The sequence below is a fragment of the Electrophorus electricus genome, chromosome 6 (assembly GCF_013358815.1).
Source record: "Electrophorus electricus isolate fEleEle1 chromosome 6, fEleEle1.pri, whole genome shotgun sequence".
In the NCBI taxonomy this organism is placed as follows: Eukaryota; Metazoa; Chordata; class Actinopteri; order Gymnotiformes; family Gymnotidae; genus Electrophorus; species Electrophorus electricus.
In genome coordinates, this window is record NC_049540.1 from 30,304,762 (window position 1) to 30,330,543 (window position 25,782).

Here is a 25,782-nt window from a genome sequence, read left to right on the forward strand (position 1 = left end):
AGATGCTTGCAGACAGATGTTTTGAGGCCCAAGGGATGTTCTGCGACTAGAGTTTCTCTGACCACACTGACTCTGGTCTCTTGATCTGGACTTTCTCTCTGAGCTCACAGAGGGACCAGACTGGACAGAGAGGGTTGACAGGACACTGGGGCTGAACAGTTATTTATACGAATTAATTATTAAACATAAGAACAAACCCAGAGCAGTACTATGCTTTAATCAGAATTTCAAGTAACAGTTTGTACAAGCACTGCAGGACCTACAGCACATATCCACACATTATACACATATCCAAGACCAAAGGAAAATACACTATAAAATAAGATACACTAGAATGTCCACGAAATTGTTATATAGTAATGTAATTTTGGTCTGAAAGATGAAAGACATTACTTTTAGGGTGTGCTTATGAATAGACGTTTAATGCATTCCTACAAGTGACAGCATAGCACACTGTTCTGCAGATATTCTATGCTTTTACCATTTCTACCATCCTTGCCATTTAAAGTTTATAAAACTAAATATTACAATTGAATAATTTACCTTAGAAAAGCAGTAATGTAATCTACAGCAGGACAGAAGCCCAGTCCTTAGGCCATGTGTTTGATCCAGCCCATATCAAGCCTCCACCAGCTCTACCGTGCATCTTAACAAAGCAAAAATGTGGACTATCTGTTGTGTCACAAACATTGGAATGAGCATCACTGCTGAAATTCAGCTGGAAAGTGAACATCTGTTATATAACCGTCTGTGAAACATTTACCCACAATATATTCATGATATAATATTCACAAATAGGTATGTAAGATGTTATTTAGTTCTCAAAATGTTATTCTGCGGTTCATTGTCTGAAGTTAATAGCAGTTTGACCCAAATAAAATCTTTATGAGAACAGCTCATAATTATGAAAAACATTTCACTCCAGTGGTGTAAAACGCAAATAAATCAGCTTTCTAATACTTTCATGTAAGTTCATCAGGCTCTCAGTCCAGTAGGCTGTCAGCACAGCTGGTAATATTCTGGCTTTGTTAGAAGCTGAGCGTTTTCATGGCATGGTGTTTGGTGACACAGGTCTTCATGTTCCTCATGGCACGATGTTTGGTGACACAGGTCTTCATTTTCCTCATGGCATGGTGTTTGGTGACACAGGTCTTCATTTTCCTCATGGCATGGTGTTTGGTGACACAGGTCTTCATTTTCCTCATGGCATGGTGTTTGGTAACATGGGTCCTCATGTTCCTCATGGCATGGTGTTTGGTAACATGGGTCCTCACGGTCTTGGGCAAAGACACCCTGCATTGATGTGAGCTTTTGCTGCAGCTCCTTGCGCAAGTTCTTATACTGCTGCAGGTGAAAAAATCGTGGTCATTCCAATCTCTGACTTTTCCATTCAATAGTCATTTAACATCAAATTGCCTGCACTTTTTAATAAGTGGTACAGTTCACCATTGATATGGACAGTGTTTGCTTTAGCTATGCTACAAGAACATAGATTACATTTTTATCTATGAATGTGTTTACAAATAACATAATGGAAGGCCAGACAGTTCAGGAGAGATTGCTTACGAAAGACACAAAGGTGTAGTGCAGGGGGATTCAAATCTAGTCCTCAGATCAAATTCCAATCCTGGATTTTCTAATCCCTTATAGTTGATCAAATTATTAATGTAACTGGTTGGGTCCTTTGTCATCACACCTGCTTCTCTGGTACTCTGATACTCTGGTACTCTGGTGCTCTGGTGTTGTGGTGCTCTGGTGCTCTGGTACTCTGGTGCTCTGGTGCTCTAATACTCTGGTGCTCTGGTGCTCTGGTACACTGATACTCTGGTGCTCTGGTACTCTGGTACTCTAGTACACTGATACTCTGGTGCTCTGGTACACTGATACTCTGGTGCTCTGGTACTCTGGTACTCTAGTACACTGATACTCTGGTGCTTTGGTGCTATGGTACTCTGACAGGGGTGATCCATCTTACTTGGTCAGTGTTGGAGTCCTGCATCTCTGGCTGGAGCTTTGTGATAAGCTGCAGGACTCGGCTGAAGGGCGGCCGCAGGTTTGGCTCCAGACTCCAGCATTGCTTCATTATGGTGTACCTGGAAGGAACAGGTGGCCTTTAATCATGGACCAGCATCCTATACATCCTATACCAGCAGTCAGCATACTCCTACCAAGCATCACTTACAAGTTCTTTCTGTAGTTCTTTCTGTCATATAATCAGATGACAAATTCATTTGAACTCACATCTCTTTAGGGGCAAAATCTGGTTGTGACATGTGATATCCGCTTTTGATCATTTCATAGAATCGTGTGTCAACCACCACATCTGGGTAAGGACTTCTACCTGTAAACGCATTCACAAACCTAATAAATCTCAGAGGTGCACTGGACAAACTCCAAACTGTGATCTTCTGTGATGAACTGTGAGGAACCAGCTCACCAAGAGAAAAGATCTCCCATAGTAGGATTCCATAGGACCATACATCACTCTGCACAGTGTAGACACACTCAAATATGCTCTCAGGAGACATCCACTTAACTGGCAGCCGGGCCTGTAGGTTTGACAGGACTAGGTAAATCAACATGTTGATGTGTGCTCAGATCCAATCTTTACTTTTCTGGGTATAGTAATCAGATCTTTATTTTGCTGGGTATAGTAATCAGATCAAACAGCAACTCACAACTGTTAGGATCATGACACATTACAGTCAGGTGTTTAAATAGAGTCAGGTGTTTTTATTCCTTTTAGAAGTGGAGAAAATTACCATAATGTTCTGCATTTTCAAATTTTTTTATCAAATCACTCAATTACAAAATCTCCAAAGGTTACTACTCCAAGCAATCAAAGTTTTCTTCTTGTTGTAGCTTATAAAATCATACTCATCACTCTGTAAAACTATCTGTGATTATTGTCTGAATCTGTAAATGATTTCTCTCCAAATGTCTTTGATGGATTTCTGTCAGGCTGTCAGAGTCCGGGATTAGTGGGATGTCAGGGATTAGTGGGGGATCAGGGATTAGTGGGAGATCAGGGATGAGTGGGATGTTAGGGATTAGTGGGATGCCAGGGATTAGTGGGATGAGGTCATTCTGCCTTCACTGTACCAGCAGGCTTCGGGGGGTCATAAGGAAGGTCATTACTGTGTGTTCTTATTTTCCATGAGATCACTGGTGTGTAGCAACCTTTCTCGTTAAGGTGGTAACTGTACACTTTTGGAATTAGATGGTTTTGCCAGTTGGTTATAGAATTTTTTTTTAAAACCATACATTTTTTGTTTCCTTTTTGGGGTGGGGTGTTGTTTGCTTGTTTGTTTGTTTTTTCAGATATTGTACAACAATACCATTGTAGGTTAATTAGTCACATATGGGTTTTATACTGGATTTGTTTTGGATATTGTAAGTTTACCTTTGAAAACTAAAGAGATAGTTTTCTAACATCACATTTATCACCAGACTGAGCTCATCAGAGTGAGTTGATGACAGGTATTGTTTGGTAAGCAAAGGCTGGTATGTGAATAGTCTAGGAGGAACAAACTGGACTGGACTGGACTGGGCTGGACTTGACTGGACTAGACTTGGTTGGGCTGGGCTGTGCTGGACTGTGCTGGGCTGAGCTGGGCTGGGCAGGACTGGACTGTACTATACTAGACTGGACGTGACTTGATTGGACTGGTCTGGACTAGACTGGATTGGACTGGACTGGGCTGGGCTGGGCTGGACTGGACTGGACTGAACTGGACTGGACTGGACTGGACTGAACTGAACTGAACTGGACTGGACTGGGCTGGACTGGACTGGGCTGGGCTGGGCTGGGCTGGGCTGGGCTGGGGTAGGGTGGGCTGGACTGGGCTGGGCTGGGCTGGACTGGACTGGACTGGACTGGACTGGACTGGACTGGGCTGGGCTGGACTGGGCTGTACTGGACTGGGCTGGGCTGGGCTGGGCTGAAATGGTCTGGACTGGACTAGATTGGACTTACATTTCCTCTCACGACGTAATTGGAGTCATTCATGATGTCTCGTGCAAGGCCAAAGTCACAGATCTTGGCAATAAAGCAGTCAGTCACGAGGACGTTCCTCGCAGCCAGATCCCTGTGAATACACTAAATACACACACACAGACGCACACAGACACAAGAAGGAAGCACAGTGGTCTTTATGACTGTCACGTCGACATACCTGAGTGTTCCTCATTGTCATGGCAACCAAATCACTTCCGGGTTTTCTTTCGTCTCCATGGTTCCCTGTCTCCTCCCTTTTGTCTCTAGCTGTTCTGAGTTTGTCCCTAATTGTAGTTCTATGTAAACGCCGTCCCTATGTCTCTTGATTGTCGTCTCTGGTAAGATCCTGTTTGTCCTCGTTCTTCGCTCACACATGCTCGCTTTATGCACCTTCTCCCCGCGCTCCCTGTGTAGATCCCTTCGCTGTCCTAATTGCTTTCCTTGTTTAGTTCCCTGCTGTTCGTGTGTCTATTGTACTTTCACTCCGTGTTTGTTATCTATGCTGCCTTACCCGTTATTACTATCTGTCCTTGGTTCTGTTCTGTGATTGTTTTGTTTGTTTACTATTAAACCTATTTTTTATTGTCTATTCCATTATGATGTCTCTTATTAGTTCCGCATTTCATAACATCCAACGCATTAGCACTTCGTGAATGTGTTCGCTCATCACCCCACCATCGTTTCAATGACATTTATTATTTACAACATACAGTGTACAATATTAAGTAAAAGTGGCTGCAATCTTTTAGTCTGATTTGGTATTTAGGAGTAATGAATTAACACAACTAGTAAAGTTCTGTACACGCAATTATGTAAAGCTCTATACATCTACACTGGTAATTATGTGTAAAATATATTCATAAAAAGAGGCTAGGTCTATACATCTACACTGGGAATTATGTGTAAAGTATATTCATAAAAAGAGGCTAGGTCTATACATCTACACTGGGAATTATGTGTAAAGTATATTCATAAAAAGAGGCTAGGTCTATACATCTACACTGGGAATTATGTGTATTTCTCGCTCCAGCAGCAGCACATGCAGACAAATGCACACAGTTGTGACATCATTTTCATGTACTAGCTGGCCAAGGTCAGGGTAAGTGTTGCACGCTTGTCCTGGTTACGGGACATTTCTCCTTTCACCCACCTTAACAAACAACTTCTGTCACTAATCTTTAGTGTGAGTTACTGATCCCAGGTCTGTACTCATCCCCTCCACCTGCCTTGCTGACGTTGGATAAGTTAAACAGAAGTTAGAAAACTACACAGATTTGTCTTGTTAATGCCATGCCAAGTCTTTTTTGTGTGTTCGTTACTATTCGTTGTGAACACTTGTCACCCATTCTAACACATTTAGCTTTTTTTTGCCAAATTTCATTTTCACCTTTTTGGATGCAAGGAAATCCATTCCTTGGGCCACCTGACCAGCAAATCTCAGCAAACAGTCCATGTCTAAACCATTCCCTCCTCCATTACAGGATCCTAAGAAAGTAAACAAACAAACAAACATGTTACTCCAAAAGAGCTCATGTTTATAAAAGAGCATTAGAGGTTAGTTTGACTCTGTGGTCTGATGCGACATTTGAGGTCTGCATACCTGCGGCGGCGTCCTTGGGTCTGCATGCGGGACGCATGTCCTGATAGCTGTAGAGGAAGAGTAGACTGTAGAAGAAGAGTAGACTGTAGAGGAAGAGTAGACTGTAGAGGAAGAGTAGACTGTAGAGGAAGAGTAGACTGTAGAAGAAGAGTAGACTGTAGAGGAAGAGTAGACTGTAGAAGAAGAGTAGACTGTAGAAGAAGAGTAGACTGTCATGGTTTGGGAGAGAAATTCTCACTAGCAGCCTGCTTGTGCCTTAGCAGAACAAACTTGACAACTGTTTTTCCAACTTAACAAAGATCTTAAAGAAAATATGAAAAAAACATGAGCTGTAACATTCTAGGGTTATATATGATTATTAACCCATAAGAGACCATGGTGACATATGTGTCACAAACAGTTTCAATGTTTTGTAAGGTTCCTTATACAGCTTTATCATTCAATTTAACTCATCATGTCCCAGTGTTACATATGCTAAACTTCCTGGATGCGACAGGAACTTCATCATGTGACAATTTGTGAATTTGGGTATTTGTGACCTCATTTTCAAAATGATGATGTGCTTGGTTAGCGTATGAGACAAAACAAGCTAATTTTTAAAAAGCAAGTTTTTGTTTCTAAAGGTATGTTCCAACCCATTTAACAATTCTAATGATTTAATAACATGTCCTAGATTACATAGAAACTCTTCTGACCCAATTTCTACAACAAAATGATCAAATACAAGTTATGAAATGGTTCTTGTGACATATATGTTACATCGGGCTTTTAACCTTCAGATAGCTACAAAAGATGTCATGTGACCTCTTTGTTACAATAAGAAAAAATTCTAATGAGCTGATCAATTAATTTAACCCATTCAGTTCTTTTGAATAATTTTTTTTTCTGATATTCAATTCAAATAATATTTAAACAGACTTAAACATAAAGGTAATGTCAAATCAGTTAATTAATAACATAAAATGTGCTATGAAACAATTGTTGCATATCAGTACTGAAATCACTGACAACATGTCACAACCGTTTTCAGACCCTGCAGTCATGTCTACATTTCACTGACAACACTGATTTGTCAAATAGACAAGAGGACAAGTGTTGGAAGATCCGCTCATGGCTTGATGTTTCGCAAACAATGCTTAGATATCATCCCAGAGGAGCACAACTCTACTGATGAACAAATGGTGTCCTTCAGAGGGACACACAGCCCAATAAGGCAGTATGTGAAGGGCAAGCTCCACCCTTGGGGATTTAAAATTTGTGGTTGCTGCACTTCCTCAGGAATCCTCTGTGATTTTATGGTCTATGAAGGTGGCCCTGGGAAGAACACCTTACTTGGCATGGGCGGTGATGATGTGGTCAAACTGTGTGAAACACTCCCATCACATCAAAACTACAAAGTTGTTTTTTTTTCTTCAGCACCACTGCTGCACAGGCTTCTTCAGCAGCAGATCTACTTTGTAGCAGCATTCCTATTTTTTTATTTTGATAGTTTGCACATTTTTATGTTGTAAAACAAATATGAAAAAGAATATGTTGTTAGTTTTAACTAGAATTGTTGCAAATAAAAAGTAAAAATTGTATTATTAAGCAAAAACAGTCTTATTTTCAAATGAGGCACAACTGCCCAATGTAACATATATGTGACATTACAGATCTTTGGCATTAGGAAGTAAAATTTCAAAAAAGGAATCAGAAATGTGTTCCATGTGGTCTATTTGTATGTTTTATATCCCTCATAATTTTCCTTTAAGGTGAACTGAGTCTGGGTTCTTATGGGTTAAACGTGAGCTGTCACATACTACCTGTATATTATTAAATGTGAACTGTAACATGTTAGCTGTATATTATTAAACGTGAGCTGTCACATACTAGCTGTGTATTATTACTATTAAATGTGCACTGTAACATACTAGCGGTATATTATTATTATTAATAATAATAATAATAATAATAAACGTGAGCTGTAACATTCTAGCTGTACATTATTACTGTTAAATGTGAGCTGTAACATTCTAGCTGTACATTATTACTGTTAAATGTGAGCTGTAACATACTAGCTGTAACAAATGCCCGAGTGCCGAAGGGCGTGGAGCAGGACGCAGACTCTCTCGACGGAGTGAAACATTTAATGACACAAAAACATATAGACGATGGTGGCACTCACATTACATTAACGATGCACACAGACACATTTAACACAAGCTAGACAAACACAATTACTGATTACATTCAGACGCTAACACACAAACAATGACCAACGGTGAGGCACGCCCTGACGGGGGTTTAAATAGACAGACACACGCTAACACGTAACCCCGTACAGGTGCGCGCCTTCACGGGGGTGTGGCTACAAACATGAGTCAACCCCCCTGCACGCGGCAGGCCATACCACGTGACTCGTGGGGGGGGGGGGGGGGGTGCGTCCCGTGACAGTAGCTGTACATTATTAAATGTGAGCTGTAACATACAAGCTGTATATTATTATTACATTTGAGCTGTAACATACTAGTTGTATATTATTATTAAATGTGATCTGTAATATACTAGCTGTATATTATTAAATGTGAACAGTAACATGTTAGCTGTATATTATTAAATGTGAGCTGTAACATACTAGCTGTATATTCTTATTAAATGTGAGCTGTGACATACTAGCTGTATATTATTAAATGTGATCTGTAACATGTTATCTGTATATTATTAAATGTGAGCTGTAACATACTAGCTGTATATTATTAAATGTGAACTGTAACATGTTATCTGTATATTATTAAATGAGCTGTAACATACTAGCTGTATATTAAATGTGAGCTGTAACATACTAGCTGTATATTATTACTGTTAAATGTGAGCTGTAACATACTAGCTGTATATTATTAAATGTGAACTGTAACATGCTGTATATTATTATACGTGAGCTGTAACAAACTAGCTTCATATTGTTATTATTAAACATGAGCTGCAACATACTAGCTGTATATTATTATTATTAAATGTGAGCTGTAACATACTAGCTGTATATTATTATTAAATGGGAGCTGTAACATGCTAGCTGTATATTCTTATTAAATGTGAGCTGTAACATACTAGCTGTATATTATTATTATTATTAAATGGGAGCTGTAACATGCTAGCTGTATATTATTATTATTAAATGTGAGCTGTAACATGCTAGCTGTATATTCTTATTATTAAATGTGAGCTGTAACATGCTAGCTGTATATTATTATTATTAAATGTGAGCTGTAACATACTAGCTGTATATTATTATTATTATTATTAAATGTGAGATGTAACATACTAGCTGTATATTATTAAATGTGAGCTGTAACATACTAGCTGTGTATTATTATTAAACATGACTCCTGGTCCCTACATGAAAAGAGTCCCATGCACCTAATGCTGTAATTTGTCATTTGTAATTTCAGATTGTTTGTAATTTTCATATTGTTTAGACTCACTTAATTTCTCCCATTGAGTGAGGTCTGAGACCAATCTGAGACCATGGAGAGAGAGGTCTGAGACCAGTGAGATCAGTCTGAGACCATAGAGAGAGAGAGGTCTGAGACCAGTGAGATCAGTCTGAGACCATAGAAAGAGAGAGGTCTGAGACCAGTGAGATCAGTCTGAGACCATAGAGAGAGAGAGGTCTGAGACCAGTGAGATCAGTCTGAGACCATAGAGAGAGAGAGGTCTGAGGCCAATGCTGCAGATGCACAGAGCTTTAGATTTCAGCTAGAATGAACTAAGTGAAACATTATCTATAGTATTCAGATGTTACCTGTGTTTTCGTTTAACTACCATACTTGTCTCATGAAATTGCAGCTAAACTAACAATGTCCACTATAATTATAGCTGCCAAACAATCTATGAGCTCTGTGCTGTATGTCTACTTGAGATATGTGTTTTGGATTCAGACTTTGAAAAGCACAGAATGCATTATTTGTTCATGTCCACCCAAAACACTTTAGTGAATGAATAAAAATTGTACATTTCAACTGGAATGATTTGATTTTGAATCCAGCCTACATTCATCACAGATTTTGGATAACTTGCCCGGTAAAACCCAGCTGTCTCGTGCTGTTCTCCTGGACGGGCAGGTTTGCATAGGCCTGGGAGAAGTGTTGAGCCTGGACAAGTGAGTCCACAAACAGCTGGGCTCTTCTCCGCAGGAAGTTCAGCAGGTCACCGTTACAGCAGTACTCTGTTATAAGCAGCACAGGTCCTGGTAACACAGAAGAGATCGGGGTCACACTGCCCTGTGCCTGCAGGGGCCCGGGGTGGCATGACCTCATGTGCTGTCTACTAAGCTGTGCTTTCCTGTTTCCTACACTGCAGGCAGTTTCCTCTTTGAAAACACTCACTGTTGAAGTGTTCACTCAACACACAGGCATGGATTTATTTATCTGTGTTCTGTGATTTTTGTTTCTCAAGACTTGCCAGAACAAGTTTCTATTAGCCAGACAACAAATGTATTCATCAGCTAACTGCTAACTAGCTGTGACATAAAAGATCAGCTAACGCAACTATTTGTTGGACACTGCAGTCTTACCTTACCAGGGATTTTGGGCACAGACAGTATTCACACCCCCACACCACTACAGCCTTCTTTGAGGCCCTTGTCAGTCACAGGCACTAAGAATCCCCCCAACTACAATCAAAGACTACAAGAAATCTGTTACAATTACAGCAGACCACTCAAATTCTGTTTCCTCCAAAGATTTCCAGATGTTTAGATGTTGTTTAGGTGTTGCATAGTAAAACAAGGACAGCCTAACTGTCTTATTCAATTACAGTTACCACGTGTTCTTTGTTTTGTTCCAGTCTCGGCCCTGTCACATGAGTGCCACACCCTTTATCCTCATCCGTCGCTTGTCTCCCCTTTACTGGCATGTGTGCTCCTCCAGTGTCTTCCTGTACTGATGCCAGCACTGACGTTCTTGTTAGCAGTGATGCTATTGTTCCCTCCAAGTATTCTTTCATTCTTGTTATGGCTACACTAGCTGGATTACTGCTGTTCTGTTCGTAGACTGTTCCGTAAATGCTGGTTTATGTAAATGTTATGTTAATATATCTAAATACATTATAAATGCATGACAGACCGTGTGTGCATAGACTCACTACTTGCCTCCGTGGGTGCATGCTCCAAGGAGGTTCACGATGTTGGCGTGCGGCCCCAGATGACTCAGGATCTTCAGCTCTGACATGAGGGCTTCACGTTCTTCTGCATGAGCGCTCGCTGTTGGGCAGGGCTTACAGGCTTAGTCAACAGTACAGCCCTTTTCCTTTAGCTGTGTACTGTATGATTTACATTTTGTGTGGATGAAATGATCACTCTGTGGTAGCTCAAATGAGGTAGAACAAAAAGGCAGCACAAATGCTCTCATATATTATGGAGTCGACTCACATTTAAGCATTTTCACGGCCACGCGAGTGACACGTTCCTCATCGTCCAGACCGTAGGTTGTGGCCTCTACAACTTTCCCAAAGGCCCCTGCTCCCAGGACCCGTCCTGCAGGCACAGATGACAAACTAGTTCAAACCTTAATGCTGGAGAAATGCACACTTCTCCTCATTCCTAGAACTGGTTGGTCAAGGCTTTTCTGAGGATGTTTTCCTGAGAAGGGCAGAACCTTTGGAGTAAAGGCCCCAAAAAGTGCTGGGTCTGTGCAGCACAGACCTCTCTGGGCTAGAGAGGTCTGTAAAACAGGGACCTGTCGGATCTGGACAGGTCTGTGTAGCAGGAACCTGTCAGATATGCAGACCTCCCAGAAGGACAATGGAACAGGAACAGGAAGTGTCAGAGTTCAAACTGATCACAAGTGTAATTTGTAAGAAGGACAACGTCTGCTTTACCAAATCTCAGCCTGTCACGGGGGAATTCCCACTTTGTGTTGTATGGAAGCTGAGAAGGGTCAATGTATGTGTAATTATTCCCATCATTAACTTCTATGATTTTCCATCTGATTTCATATCTGGGTTTCTGTAAAAATCCAAAAACACTGTTAGCTTGCTGGACAAATGATAATGACAAAAGGTTAACTATCCCTAACCCTGTTGTTAGAAGAACCAGGAATACCTGTTTCCACCTGCAGATACAAACTCCCAGCACCAGTACCAGGAGAGTGGTCACCATTGAGCTTCCGATGAAGATAGCCGTGTATATCCTTGAAAACCAGTGTTCAGGCATCGTAGTACCAATATCTAAGACAACAGCATTACTGAAACTGTGTGTAGCAAATGCTTCAATTCAAGATATTTGATGGAGATAGAGAAGTTTTCATATTTTACAAATTTTCAGGTTTATCTAGATTGGAATATTAACAGCAGTGTGTCTCACCTGTGTCTCTGATGTGGACAGCGTCATGTCCTTCTCCAGCAGTGTTCACAGCCACACACTCCAGGGTTGTGTTACTTACTATCACACTCTTCTCCAGGATACTCTCCACCTGCTGGGCCTTAAACGTCTGCAGGGCCTCCACTGTATACTGCCTGGCCTGCAGCTCCACCATGGGGTAGAGACTGGTATTACACCTGCCAAACCTATAATTAAAACATTTGAATACTCTTGATTACATTTACATTGTAAATTGCAGAGGCTTTTATCCAGAGGGACTGATTTATTTATCAGAATGGCAGTATGCAAATGAGTTGACATTATATAAGACATTAATTAGAGATGTTAGAGGTGACTGGTGAAAAAGGGTGAGATGTTTAACATAAAAATAGAACAAACAGCAAAATCAGAATTCTTGCATGAAAGGGGTGTGGCTTAGTTCAGATCAGGTGCTGCAGGGGTGTGGCTTGGGGTGTGGGTTATCCAGATCAACTGCTGTAAACTGAGTTCTGGGTTATATTTAAGCTTTTCAGGATCAGATGTTTTTATATTACTGAGAAAGGTACATAGTAAGGCTGTGTATATAGTAAGGGTGTGTGTATAGTAAGGGTGTGTGTATAGTAAGAATGTGTGTATAGTAAGGGTGTGTGTATAGTAAGAATGTGTGTATAGTAAGGGTGTGTGTATAGTAAGGAGGTGTGTATAGTAAGGGTGTGTATATAGTAAGGGTGTGTATAGTAAAGGTTTGTGTATAGTAAGCGTGTGTGTATAGTAAGAATGTGTGTATAGTAAGGATGTGTGTATAGTAAGGGTGTGTGTATAGTAAAGATGTGTGTATAGTAAGGGTGTGTGTATAGTAAGGAGGTGTGTATAGTAAGGATGTGTGTATAGTAAGGAGGTGTGTATAGTAAGGAGGTGTGTATAGTAAAGGTTTGTGTATAGTAAGGAGGTGTGTATAGTAAGAATGTGTGTATAGTAAGGGTGTGTGTATAGTAAGGATGTGTGTATAGTAAGAATGTGTGTATAGTAAGGAGGTGTGTATAGTAAGGAGGTGTGTATAGTAAGGGTGTGTATATAGTAAGGGTGTGTGTATAGTAAAGGTTTGTGTATAGTAAGGGTGTGTGTATAGTAAGGAGGTGTGTATAGTAAGGGTGTGTATATAGTAAGGGTGTGTGTATAGTAAGGAGGTGTGTATAGTAAGGGTGTGTATATAGTAAGGGTGTGTGTATAGTAAAGGTTTGTGTATAGTAAGGGTGTGTGTATAGTAAGGAGGTGTGTATAGTAAGAGTGTGTGTGCGCATAACTTAAGATCCCAAAACATTTACATACTTTCTTGCTGAAATTAGAGAAATATAGGATGATTTAATTGTAAAGTTATGTAACGAAAACATGGCACAGGGGTTAGCAGCAGTAAAGGAGAAGGTTGTTTGCCCTTTGTCTCGGGTGTGGAGGTTGGTAAGGGTTATGAAGGAAGTGTGTGTTTATAACATGAGAATATGATTAAAAGCAAGAGTTTTCATTTCTCTGTTAGCTATTTTCTGTAACACAAAGCATAGCTGGCTTCAGTCAGACCAATCTGAAGGCACTACTGTGGACAATGTTTAGGTGAAAATCTTTCAGATATAAACTTTATACCACAAGGGTCAGTTTGAATGCCGAAAGACAAACTGCAAACTACAAAACTACACACAAATTAATATGCATGTTGTAATCTCTCAAACACACTATCACTTCAGGTTCGTTGTTGTTGGGTGTGTTGAAGTGTTGAACCAGTTGTCATAATCTGTAATTTATATTTTATTATAGCATTTCTGTTAAACGTTTTGGTACGTCTGAACTGATGAACTGCATTCAGATGAATCCTGACTTGCGCTTATGCTGGTGAGTGTGTGTGTGTGATGGTGAGTGTGTGTGATGGTGAGTGTGCGTGTGATGGTGGGTGTGTATGTATTATGATGAGTGTGTTTGTGAGTTGAGTTGTGTTTGTGTGATGAAGAGTGTGTGATGGTGAGTGTGTGGTGTGTGAGTTGAGGTGTGTGTGTGATGAAGAGTGTGTGATGGTGAGTGTGTGTGAGTTGAGGTGTGTGTGTGATGGTGAGTGTGTGTGAACTGAGGTGTATGTGTGATGGTGAGTGTGTGTGTTGAGATCTGTGTGTGATGAGGAGTGTGTGTGTGATGCTGAGTGTGTGTGATGGTGAGTGTGTGTGTTGAGGTGTATGTGTGATGGTGAGTGTGTGTGAGTTGAGCTGTGTGTGTGATGGTGAGTGCGTGTGGTGCCTTGTATTTCTTTTGTGTTGCAATAATACAAACAGTAAAACCATAAATGTAAATCCTGTCTAATCTTTCCATCAGTGTCCTACATACAATAACATGGAATTGTACTGTTGACATTGATGTGACTCACAGAGAAAGTGAAACACCACTGCTATCAGAACCTTAGCCATCACAAAACTCAGAGTACATTGTTATTGTTATAGTGACAACATGGTTAATCGTTTCTATCTTGTTTATAAACACTGAAACACTTTCTGACAGCACTGATATGTTCGATGTCATGAAATAAACTAAAGATTTGGAGCAGGTTAGGGGATTTTGCAGGTCTATTGTCTGCTGCTGTTTGTAATAATTATTTTGAGAAATACACTTATTGTTTTGCAAATGTTTATGATAATTCAAGAAATGCACCAAAGAAACTGGGAAAAACTAAAATAAGCCACAAAAGAACTACATGAGTAAAATAAAAGATCGGTTGTCACAGCTAAAATGAAGTCCTGTCTGTAGACAGTAGATATAGAAACAGGACTCTCCCTTTAGCAACTACTTAACATTAGAACTATAGTGTACTCTAGTGAAAATGCAGAGGTGTTCAAAATTGCACTGAAGTACACTGAAGGACATAAGATAAATATAAATGTAAATGTAAATGATTTAATTATTTTGATTATTAAGATGCCATAAATGTAAATGATTTAATTATTTTGATTATTAAGATTAAGAAGAATCCTTTTGTACTTCCTACCTGTATTATATAAATTACCTTCTTTGGATATATATATGAAGAAGATTCTAGGTAAGTAACTGCAGTGTACTGTAGTAAGAGATGTTGAGATATTCAACATTGTAGTGATGTACACAGAGTTTCCAGAGAAACAGGACGTTTCAGACAGAGGTTCTTCATCATCTCTGTAAGCATTAGACTTCTACATTAAACACATGGTAGCATTGTTGAAATGTTTCTGGTTATGTACATATCATAATCATGAACATACATGGTGTGGAGTGCTGCACATCGGCGCCAGTGGATCTTTGGTTCGGGATACCCAGAGGCAGCACAAGCGAGGGATCCATTCCGCCATTTAATCACAACACTGGGTTTCTCTGGAGACACATTCAACATAGACAGTGTGTGGCACTGGTTAACCAGCAATCAGATTTATATCCTATAACCAAAGAAGTGCCTCAAAGGTTAATCCTGGGTCCTTTTATGTAATAAACATATCAATGATCTCTCTACCTCCGCTGCAGACTGCAAAATGCACTTGTACATAGATGATACAATTTTATACAGTTTATACTGTTTATACTGAATCTGCTTATGTGCAATAGAAAAACTCCAGTGTTCATTTAATGCCTTACAAACTTGTCTGCGCAAGCACAAATTAGTATTAAATGGCAAGAAAACTGTTATGTTGTTTTCTAGATGTTCAAATATTGATTTTTATCCCGGGACTGTTACTAGTCTGACAGCATCCAGCACTCAGAGAGTCACAGAGTATCTTGACATTTGACTAGAGGACAAACTTACATTTAAATCTCATATTAATAAACTAGTCAGTAAGTGAAGACAGAGGCTTGTGTTCCATTATGAAAATAAATCTTGCCTGCCTGTGTATGTATGAAAAAGAGTCGTTGAGGCCTGGATTATGGTGTACTGTATAGACATGTGATGTAGTTTGTAGACATGTGATGTACTTTATAGACATGTGATGTAGTTTGTAGATGTGATGTACTTTATAGACATGTGATGTAGTTTGTAGACATGTGATGTAGTGTTTAGACATGTGATGTATTTTGTAGATATGTGATGTACTTTATAGACATGTGATGTAGTTTTTAGACATGTGATGTAGTTTGTAGATGTGATGTACTTTATAGACATGTGATGTAGTTTGTAGACATGTGATGTAGTGTTTAGACATGTGATGTATTTTGTAGATATGTGATGTACTTTATAGACATGTGATGTAGTTTTTAGACATGATGTAGTTTGTAGACATGTGATGTACTTTATAGTCATGTGATGTAGTTTGTAGACATGTGATGTACTTTATAGTCATGTGATGTAGTTTGTAGACATGTGATGTAGTTTGTAGACATGTGATGTAGTTTGTAGATATGTGTCTGCCAGTGCCCTCAAATGACTAGATTCAGTCTATCACTTTGTCTTGAGAATTGTTACGGGAGACCCTTACAGCACTCACCAGTGCAGACCGAAACAGCTGATTGGTCCTCCTCACCCACAGCACGATGAGAAACTTTCACACTTTCAGCAAATCATGGTGCTTTATAAAAACTAACAATTATATAACATATGATTTAATTTGACCTTAAATGTTTGCTTCTGTATTTGAAGTTTCACATACTTCTGTTAGGAGATAGGTAGTGTGTCTTCAAGCTTAGTTACTTGTGGACAAAAACTACTCTACACGTCCCTTTACTCTGAGACCTCAGAGTGGACAGAGAGACTTGAGGACACGGGACAGAGAGACAGAGAGAGGGATGGGGTGGACAGAGAGACAGAGAGAGGGATGGGGTGGACAGAGAGACAGAGAGAAGGATGGGGTGGACAGAGAGACAGAGAGAGAGACAGAGAGACAGAGAGAAGGATGGGGTGGACAGAGAGACAGAGAGAGAGAGACAGAGAGAGAGAGACAGAGAGAGAGACAGAGAGAAGGATGGGGTGGACAGAGAGACAGAGAGAGAGAGACAGAGAGACAGAGAGAGGGATGGGGTGGACAGAGAGACAGAGAGAGAGACAGAGAGACAGAGAGAGAGAGACAGAGAGAAGGATGGGGTGGACAGAGAGACAGAGAGAGAGAGACAGAGAGACAGAGAGAGGGATGGGGTGGACAGAGAGACAGAGAGAGAGAGACAGAGAGACAGGGGAATGGTGACAGGCAGACAGTTGGACAGGGGGACAGTCCTCCTTACATCCAAAGCTCTGCACGGTCTGGCACCTCCCTGTCTAGCTCAACTCTTACACCCTCACTGCCCCACCTGTACACTTCGCTCCTCTACTGCAGGCCTCCTCTCCATCACTTTAGACTCTGTAGGAGGCAGATCCTTCGGTGTCATGGCCCCAAAACTATGGGACACTTTACCTCAATCTCTGTCTCTGCTACACTTTTCCTCCTTCAAATCTCTACTTAACACACACCTCTTTTCCCAACACTTTTCATAACCTCTTTTCTTACCCGTATTTGTTAATTATTGTATTATTTGCGGCAGGTTTTTTTCTTTTCTTCACTGTCATTGTAAAGCGCCCTTGTGTCTGTGAAAGGAGCTATATAAATTGAACTTATTATTATTACAGTGGGACAGAGACAGGGGACGGTGGCCAAGCTTAGTTTCCTTACCTGCCCCCTCCACAATTAAGATTTATTAATCAATGAATGTCATTCTAATTACAGTAAACTATTAAGGTTAATTGATCATTCTATTTACAGTAGGCTATTTGCCACTCTGTCACATTCTGTGAGCAGAATGAGGACGTGTGGACTTACGAAGCACGTGGACCTCAAAGCGGATGGAAGTGTTTACTCTGCTGCTCCTGACACTGAAGGTGTACCACCCCCCTTCATCTGCTCGAACCCTCTTCAGTGAGAGGGAGGCATTGTACCTGTAACTGTTACATATTCAAATTAGTTAAGCCTTCACAGTGTCTGTGTGATTCAGGAAACCATGGAAACCATGGTGATGATTTGGGAAAGCATGCATGCACAAAGGTAAGGTAGAAGGCTTGAGCTCTCAGCTCTCACCAATAAGCTACTAATGTTTCCAACCATTGCTCATGTTTAGAAAGTGATCATAGCGCCAGAATAAAGTGGACAAATCTTACTGAGTTCTAATAATTTAAGATCCATTTAAATATATTATTGTTTTACTCTGTTACTCACACTTCTCCCTCACTCTCTCAAACTTCCAGACTCCACAGAGCCGATGTCCAATGGTTTTATTGGCCCCGGGGGCCTTGATAGTGTGAAATGTATCAACAGAATGCTGAAACTACATATGATCTGCCACCAAACCTCTTCTGAACCCTGTAGAAGGTTTGCTCTGTAGTGGACTTGTTCTGGGCTCTGGGTGTGTCCCACCAGCTGTGCTGAAGTGCAGGGTATGCATCCACACACACCGCCAGCTTCAGCAGATCTCCTTCCTGCAGCACTCGCACAAGACCTTGCCGCAGAACTCTGGACGTCTGCGCAGGCGTCAGGTGAGCGTACGGTTTATCTGTTAGGGGAGAACATGGGTGCAGCAGGCTTGTGACGTGGGGGAATGTTGGCTGCCTCTCTCCTCATCTGCACACTTTAGAAAGCCTGCGCTGCGTACCTACTACTCTGAGAGAGACTGTGGAACGGTTCTCTCCTGCTGAGTTGTTGCCTATACAGCTCAGGTTCCCACTGTCAGACATGCTGACGTCACAGAGAGTCAAAACACTCGTGATGAGAACTGGGTTCCTGCTACTATTCACCGTGTTGTTGGCGTGAAGTTTCTATAAGAGAGAATTAAACAAATAATACAATTACAGAAATAATTTATATTAGAGGAGCACAGAAAACCATTACAGAAATACAGCATGATTTTATATATATAAACTAAAAAATCACTGTAAAGAACATTTTTTCTGTTGTTGCCTCTCAAAATTATGTAAATAGGGCAGTACAGATTACAAATAGGGTTAATGGCACCAGGATGGAACTGTAGTCGATTAACTGAAAAGAAGAATAAATAAATACGTAAGTACATACATACATGCACAACATTTGGCATTACGCGTTCTGATGATTGTGTTCTACTATTCTTTAAAATAAGAGTTCACAGGCTTCCTTTTTGAGGTCCAGTAGAGTAAACCATAGTAGAGAATACCACAGTATAGCATATTTAGAGTGTATCACAGCAGACCATAGACCATTTCTGTCTGAGTCAGTGCTGGTGTCAGTGCTGGTGTCAGTTCCCGTGTCAGTGCTGGTGTCAGTTCCCGTACCAGTGCTGGTGTCAGTTCCCGTATCAGTTCCCGTGTCAGTGCTGACGTCAGTTCCCGTGTCAGTGCTGGTGTCAGTGCTGGTGTCAGTTCCCGTACCAGTGCTGGTGTCAGTTCCCGTATCAGTTCCCGTGTCAGTGCTGACGTCAGTTCCCGTGTCAGTGCTGGTGTCAGTGCTGGTGTCAGTTCCCGTACCAGTGCTGGTGTCAGTGCTGGTGTCAGTTCCCGTGTCAGTGCTGACGTCAGTTCCCGTACCAGTGCTGGTGTCAGTGCTGGTGTCAGTTCCCGTGTCAGTGCTGGTGTCAGTGCTGGTGTCAGTTCCCGTGTCAGTGCTGGTGTCAGTGCTGGTGTCAGTTCCCGTGTCAGTGCTGGTGTCAGTTCCCGTATCAGTTCCCGTGTCAGTGCCCGTATCAGTGCTGGTGTCAGTGCTGGTGTCAGTTCCCGTACCAGTGCTGGTGTCAGTTCCCGTATCAGTTCCCGTACCAGTGCTGGTGTCAGTTCCCGTATCAGTTCCCGTGTCAGTGCTCGTATCAGTGCTGGTGTAAGTCAGAGTAAGGAAATAATTTTACCTTCTTGGATGAATGCTGCCATGTGACATGGTAGGAATGGTCTGGATTTGTGACATAGCAGCTGATCTGCAGACTTTCCCCAACGATGCGAACCAACTCCCCCACTTCAGTAAACACAGAGGGAGGGAGCTTCACTCCTGCGATACCACAGAGACAAGCAATCACGATTCTGCAAACTGTCTGAACACGACCAGATCAGAGCCCCAGGAGAAGGGATATACCCATTTGTATATCATCTCACTTTCGATGACGGTGATTTGGAAGACTACAGACACCCTCTGGAGTGAGTTTAGATTCACGGTACAGACATAGTCGCCACTATAGTGGGGGCGCAGGTCTCGGATCCAGATGCCCTCTGTGGGATTGGCAGTATACTTCATCTCCAGAGGAACAGTGGATCGGTTGGCCAAGCAGAGGGAGAAGTCTGTGGCACCAGGGTCTGTAGGCATACAATCCAGCAGGCAGTCCGAGCCTTCCCGCTCTACTACAACGCTGGACCGAGGAGTAGTGAAGGGTTGGCCTGGATCTGGGGAGGGATGGTACCTGTTGTGATCGCATGTCCTTTTCAGATTCACTGACCTGATACATGTCTACAATCAAGATGGGAAAGCTGAAGGGGGCTTACATTACTTTATTATTACTTATTATTACAGCTGAGCTGCTTTATAGTGGTAGCTCAGGGGTTAAGGTACTGGACTAGTAATCAGAAGTTTGCCAGTTCAAGCCCCACCATTGCCTGGTTGCCACTGTTGGGCCCCTGAGTAAGGCCCTTAACCCTCAATTTGTGTTCAGTCAGAATTATAAGTCACTTTGGATAAAAGTGTCAGATAAATGCTGTAAATGTAAATATCCTCCTAAAGTAGGTGAAGTGTGAACAAGCTAAGCAACTCTTGGAGGAATGGATCTAATATTTTTAAAGGCACATTTTCACCAGAGAATTTGATATCTATTCACTTATTAAATTAATTTATATAAAACGATATATTAACTTATTAATATTAATTTATATAAAACCATAATCCCAAGCAGAGTACATTACTCCTTTAATGACACCCAGGTTTCATTAAGTCCAAGCCTCATGGCTAAGATTCTTTGCACCTAGCAGCCGATATCATCATGCATCATGTAGCCTTATTAAGACGATTACATCACTGTTGAGAAGCAGCTGTTTCCAGGTCCATCATCACTCCCAGGCTATGGAGTGACTCCGTTTTAGTCCTTAAATCTCTTTTAAGGATGTTGGTGATGGAAATGCACATATTTACAGCTGTAAGAAGTATTTCTATCAAACAAGCATTGTTGGTGGAAAAGGAGTATTTAACTCTTGTGGATATTTGAACTAAGACTGCTTCCTCTGTGTGAATATACCGTGTTTCTCAATCCTGTACTTTTGTGGTGTTTTTTACTGTGTAAATCTATTTTACTGCAAACCAAGGTCTCAGTACAGAGTGTGCTGGTACTCAACAATGAGAAAGCACAACTGGGGCTATGCCACCAGACACTTACCTTTAACATAGATGTGAATCTGGGAGTACAGGTTGGTTTGATTCTTGTAACTACACCTATATGTTCCCGTGTAGTCTGCAGTGGCATGCCTAACAGTGAGAGTTTTCTTCCTGTGCTGGCTGAGCCTGGTCTTCCAGAAGACTCCAGCCTGTCCCTCACAGCTCAGCATGAAGGACGTTCCTGAGGTCAGCACCACTTCATGCTCACGCAGGGTCGTGGAGTTCAGCTTGATCACAGGCACAGCCAAGCCTGCTCACAGACACACCGGCAAGAGGGAACAGACAAACCACAGGGCAATGTGTTTCCAGAAATCAATTGCATTTATAATACTGCATGTGAGCTCAAATATTGAACCACCAAGGATTATGGAGGAAAAGAGACAAAATTATTCATGGTTTGTTTAATTGTTTGTAAAATATTAGCATAATAAATGGTATTTGTTTTCAGTGCTGAAAACAATGTATTTTAATTAATGTTGTGTATGAAACTATAATTTTTATGACCTTGTCATTGCATTGAAAAGAAAATACACATTTGTCTAGTAAGCATGCTATTTTTCTTTATTCATTTTTTCATTGTTAATGCTTCAGATACAGAATGAGATACAAAGAAATCAATTACAAAAAGAAATGATCTGGTAATATTTCTTATAGATCATGTTAATTGGTATGTGATTATATGTATTAGCATATCATGAACTGTCAGACATCATTTTTTCTAGTTCTTCTGCCCGGCTGGGCAGCCTCCAGCAGGGATCAGAGAGATTAGTCGGGTTAAAGTTCAGGGTTCGGGGTTCAGGGCTAACACAGCTTCTATTGACTCTGCTTCTTGGTCAGTTCCTGGATCTGAGCAGTGATGCGTGAGACTTGTATGAGCAGGGCCTGGTGGTTCTCCACGAGGAGGCTCTGATGGCGTGCCAAATTTCCCAGGTGGCCGAGCGATTTCTCCTGCTGCTCCTGCATGACCTGCAGGACTTTCAGGACCTCAGTCTGACTGCTGGCCAGCTCTTTGTTCTCCTGCAGCAGCTGCGTGAGCAACTTGACCATCTCGGCGTACCAGCCCCTGGCCTCACGCTGCTCCTCAACCAGCTGCGAGAGTGGCTCCTTCAGGCTGTCACAGCACTGAGAGGCCGGAGCTCGGGGTGGGAGCTGGTCTCTGGCCTCGGCGAGGGAGGGGCTTTCACTTGCTGAGCCCACATATGGGGTGTTTACATCTTCAGTGACTAAAGGGAGCACACATACGTCAGGCTTCAAAACCTTCACTCAGACAGGTCAGAGAAATCTGAAGCACAGTGACTGGCCACAGAGTTAAGCAGTGATACCAACACAGCATGTCAAGTGTACACACATCACCTAATGTCCTTACAAGTGAATCACTTCGGCCTTTGAGTGGCACAAATTACATTTTTGCAACTGAGGGAATTGTGACACATTTGTGCTGGGTAGGGAGGTGCCATTGCTCAGTCTGATTCTTTTTGTGTTAAGGAAAAGGGGAAACAGGAGTGGTCTTGTGAGGGCCTTATACGGGTGGGGGAAACGGCTGAAACTGCACACAGAGTGCAAACAGACAGAGTCAGGAAACACATTGTTGTGGGAGGCCTACAGAAGAGCCTGGTCTCTAGAGACTGTTTCCCATTATCCACTTTCACTTCTCGTTCAGCTTGTACAGGACACACAACAGGCAGACGCAACTGTTATAGACCTGCGGCCCCGAAACCGCAGCCTGAGTGCACCTGCCCACCCGGACCCCCTCCATGCTGTAACGGCGGGTCATGCGCCTCTACACAAGAATAAGAACTGTGAGAACTATAAGAACTATAAGAACTATGAGATTACAGGCTTGTGATTTCTGAAGCTGTGTTTGTGCTGCTATACACGGTGAAGTACAGTAGAACAACAGACAGTAGGACAGGAGAAATGAACAATGGTGAATAGGTGTATGTTCAGATGGGTTAGTGTGAAAGAGTTTTTAAAGCTTTCCATAGCAATAAGTATAGCTTGTTTTAAAGAGAGTATAAAGAATTTAAATTAAATGTTTTATTTCCTCTGTTTTAATTTTCTAGATTAAAGACAGTAAAAATGGTGCCTTCTGCATAAATGTATCACTAAACAATAAGCAATTAATGCTTTAAAGCAAAAGAAGCAAAAGTGAAGAAGCATTTTCAGTTCAACTTTCCATGTGAAAGGACAGTTATGCTTTTTAAAAAAAAGTTTAAGAGCGTTTACATTCTAAAAAGCTGTTTTTACTATCAAAGTGAACCAATAAAACTAGAAAATGATTTAAATAAAAAATATCCAGCAGGTTCTAGTCAAATATTGCAGTCAAAGTTTTCCACCCCATGTAGCTGTTATAGAGTTATACGTGCTGAGGATTTGTGAAGTTTAGTGAAGTTTTGAGAAGGTGGAGAGCATGTGTGTTAGCACGGTCGTTCCCACTTACCCTGAGCAGAGCAGGGCAGCAGTGCCAGGACCAGGGCCAGGAGCAGCATCTCTGTGTGAACACTCTTCTGTCTTCTTCTTCCCCAGGTGGAGATGTGGTGTGCTCAGCTCGGACACAGCAGGGCAACTGATGGGCGGTTGTGGTGCAGCCCTGCACAACAGCCCTCATCCACTCAAACTTCCCCTTCACACTGTCACGGCAGAAAACGTGATGGTGAGGTTTACCTTTGTGTGGCATGTTGTGCAACAGAACATGGTGGTTTGTTGTTTGCTGTGAAAAGGATCTAAACCTCATTTTAACATTTATTATTAATAGTGTATTATTATTATTATTATCATTGTACATATTTTTTATTTATTAATTACTTAAAAAATTAATTTTTAAGTTAAGGTGTGTAGGTCTATGCATATACACAGATTTTCCACACAAAATAATTCTATGAAATATGGGTGAAATAATTTGAACATGTGAAATTCTCGTATAGTTTCATGTGATCTTGTTAATTGGATCGTTATCTAGATGTTCCCTAACCAGGTGTTTATAGAGTGAAGAAAGAGCTCCAGCATTCCTGAGTCAAAGGAAGAGTTGATAAGAAAGAACATAAAAAACCCCAAGCACACAGAAACCAGACTAAGAGCTAAATGGTGAAATACTCCTGCAACAGGATTTGCCATCTAACTCATAGCACTCTCCACTACTGCCACAGCCACACAGAGCCCTGGCTAGCAGAGTAGAAATATAGAACAAAAATAATTATAGAAAAATAATGGAAACAAAGACGAAGGCAAATACAAGTGATAGATTTTGTCACCTGTTATTGAGGGGTCTTATAAATGCACACACATTTATTTGAGGTGTTTTATTTAAACTGCAGTGTGAAATACAGGAAAGGACATATAACCCCTTTCTTAAAGAGTGTTTCACCATGTTATGGTGTTAACAGAAAGTACAAAATTCTATAATAATTTAACTGAAATTAAACATTACATTATACTGGAGCATTTAGGAAGTTAACACAGTGATTCAATAACAGTCTGCCTCTTTATAAAGAAAAAAGAAATAAAACTTTTCAGCCTTTAATTAATATTTTTCAAATTATTTATCTATATTAATTAATTTGTTTGTTTTAAAGAATGTAATTTTTAAAAATATAAATCCCAGTATACAGCTCTACTCCTACAAAATATTTAGTCCCATTTAATAATGCTTCCAAATACTACATTTATTTATTCTTTAATTTAATCTTCTTTTATTTAAAGAAAAAGTGATGTGGGACCCCCGAATTTGCGTTTAATGTGAAAACACCAGTGAGTGCTAATAATGTATTAAGAGTTCCTAATCTGTAATGCTAGTGATGAATTAAGAGTTCCTAATCTGTAATGATAGTGATGGATTAAGAGTTTCTAATCTGTAATGGTAGTGATGGATTAAGAGTTTCTAATCTGTAATGATAGTGATGGATTAAGAGTTCATAATCTGTAATGATAGTGATGGATTAAGAGTTCATAATCTATAATGATAGTGATGGATTAAGAGTTCCTAATCTGTAATGCTAGTGATGGATTTAGCGTTCCTAATCTGTAATGCCTCTGTGGATGCAGCCCACGGTGGTAAACAAGACGTCTCTGCTTACTCAGCTGTGTGCTTCCTCTGCACAACCCATTGAGCAATGACCAATGATGTGCACAGCCGCCTGGAAATAGATACCAGACCACACCACTCTGATCTACACACACCAGACTACATCATTCTGATCTACACACACCACACCACACAACACCACTCTGATCTCTACACACATACCAGACCACACCACTCTGATCTACACACACCAGACTACATCATTCTGATCTACACACACCAGACTACATCATTCTGGATCTACACACACCACACCACACAACACCACTCTGATCTACACACACATACCAGACCACACCACTCTGATCTACACACGCCAGACTACATCATTCTGATCTACACACACCACACCACACAACACCACTCTGATCTACACACACCAGACTACATCATTCTGGATCTACACACACCACACCACTCTGATCTCTACAC

General features: G+C 41.0%; 1 protein-coding gene across 1 annotated transcript; it reads right to left on the reverse strand.

The window, feature by feature from the left end:
- Positions 1-198: 198 nt before the first annotated feature.
- On the reverse strand, positions 199-21,512 carry csf1rb (colony stimulating factor 1 receptor, b). Its single transcript, XM_027026111.2, has 20 exons — positions 21,271-21,512; positions 20,006-20,290; positions 19,765-19,901; positions 18,544-18,706; positions 18,243-18,444; positions 17,718-17,839; positions 15,204-15,312; positions 11,938-12,140; positions 11,677-11,801; positions 11,454-11,580; positions 11,005-11,109; positions 10,726-10,836; positions 9,654-9,822; positions 5,598-5,644; positions 5,385-5,482; positions 3,977-4,099; positions 2,438-2,549; positions 2,242-2,341; positions 1,976-2,093; positions 199-1,344 (listed from the first exon to the last, which is right to left on the reverse strand). The coding sequence occupies exons 1-20, from the start codon at positions 21,437-21,439 to the stop codon at positions 1,000-1,002; spliced, it is 2,970 nt and encodes a 989-aa protein (XP_026881912.2). The 5' UTR covers positions 21,440-21,512; the 3' UTR covers positions 199-999.
- Positions 21,513-25,782: the final 4,270 nt, after the last annotated feature.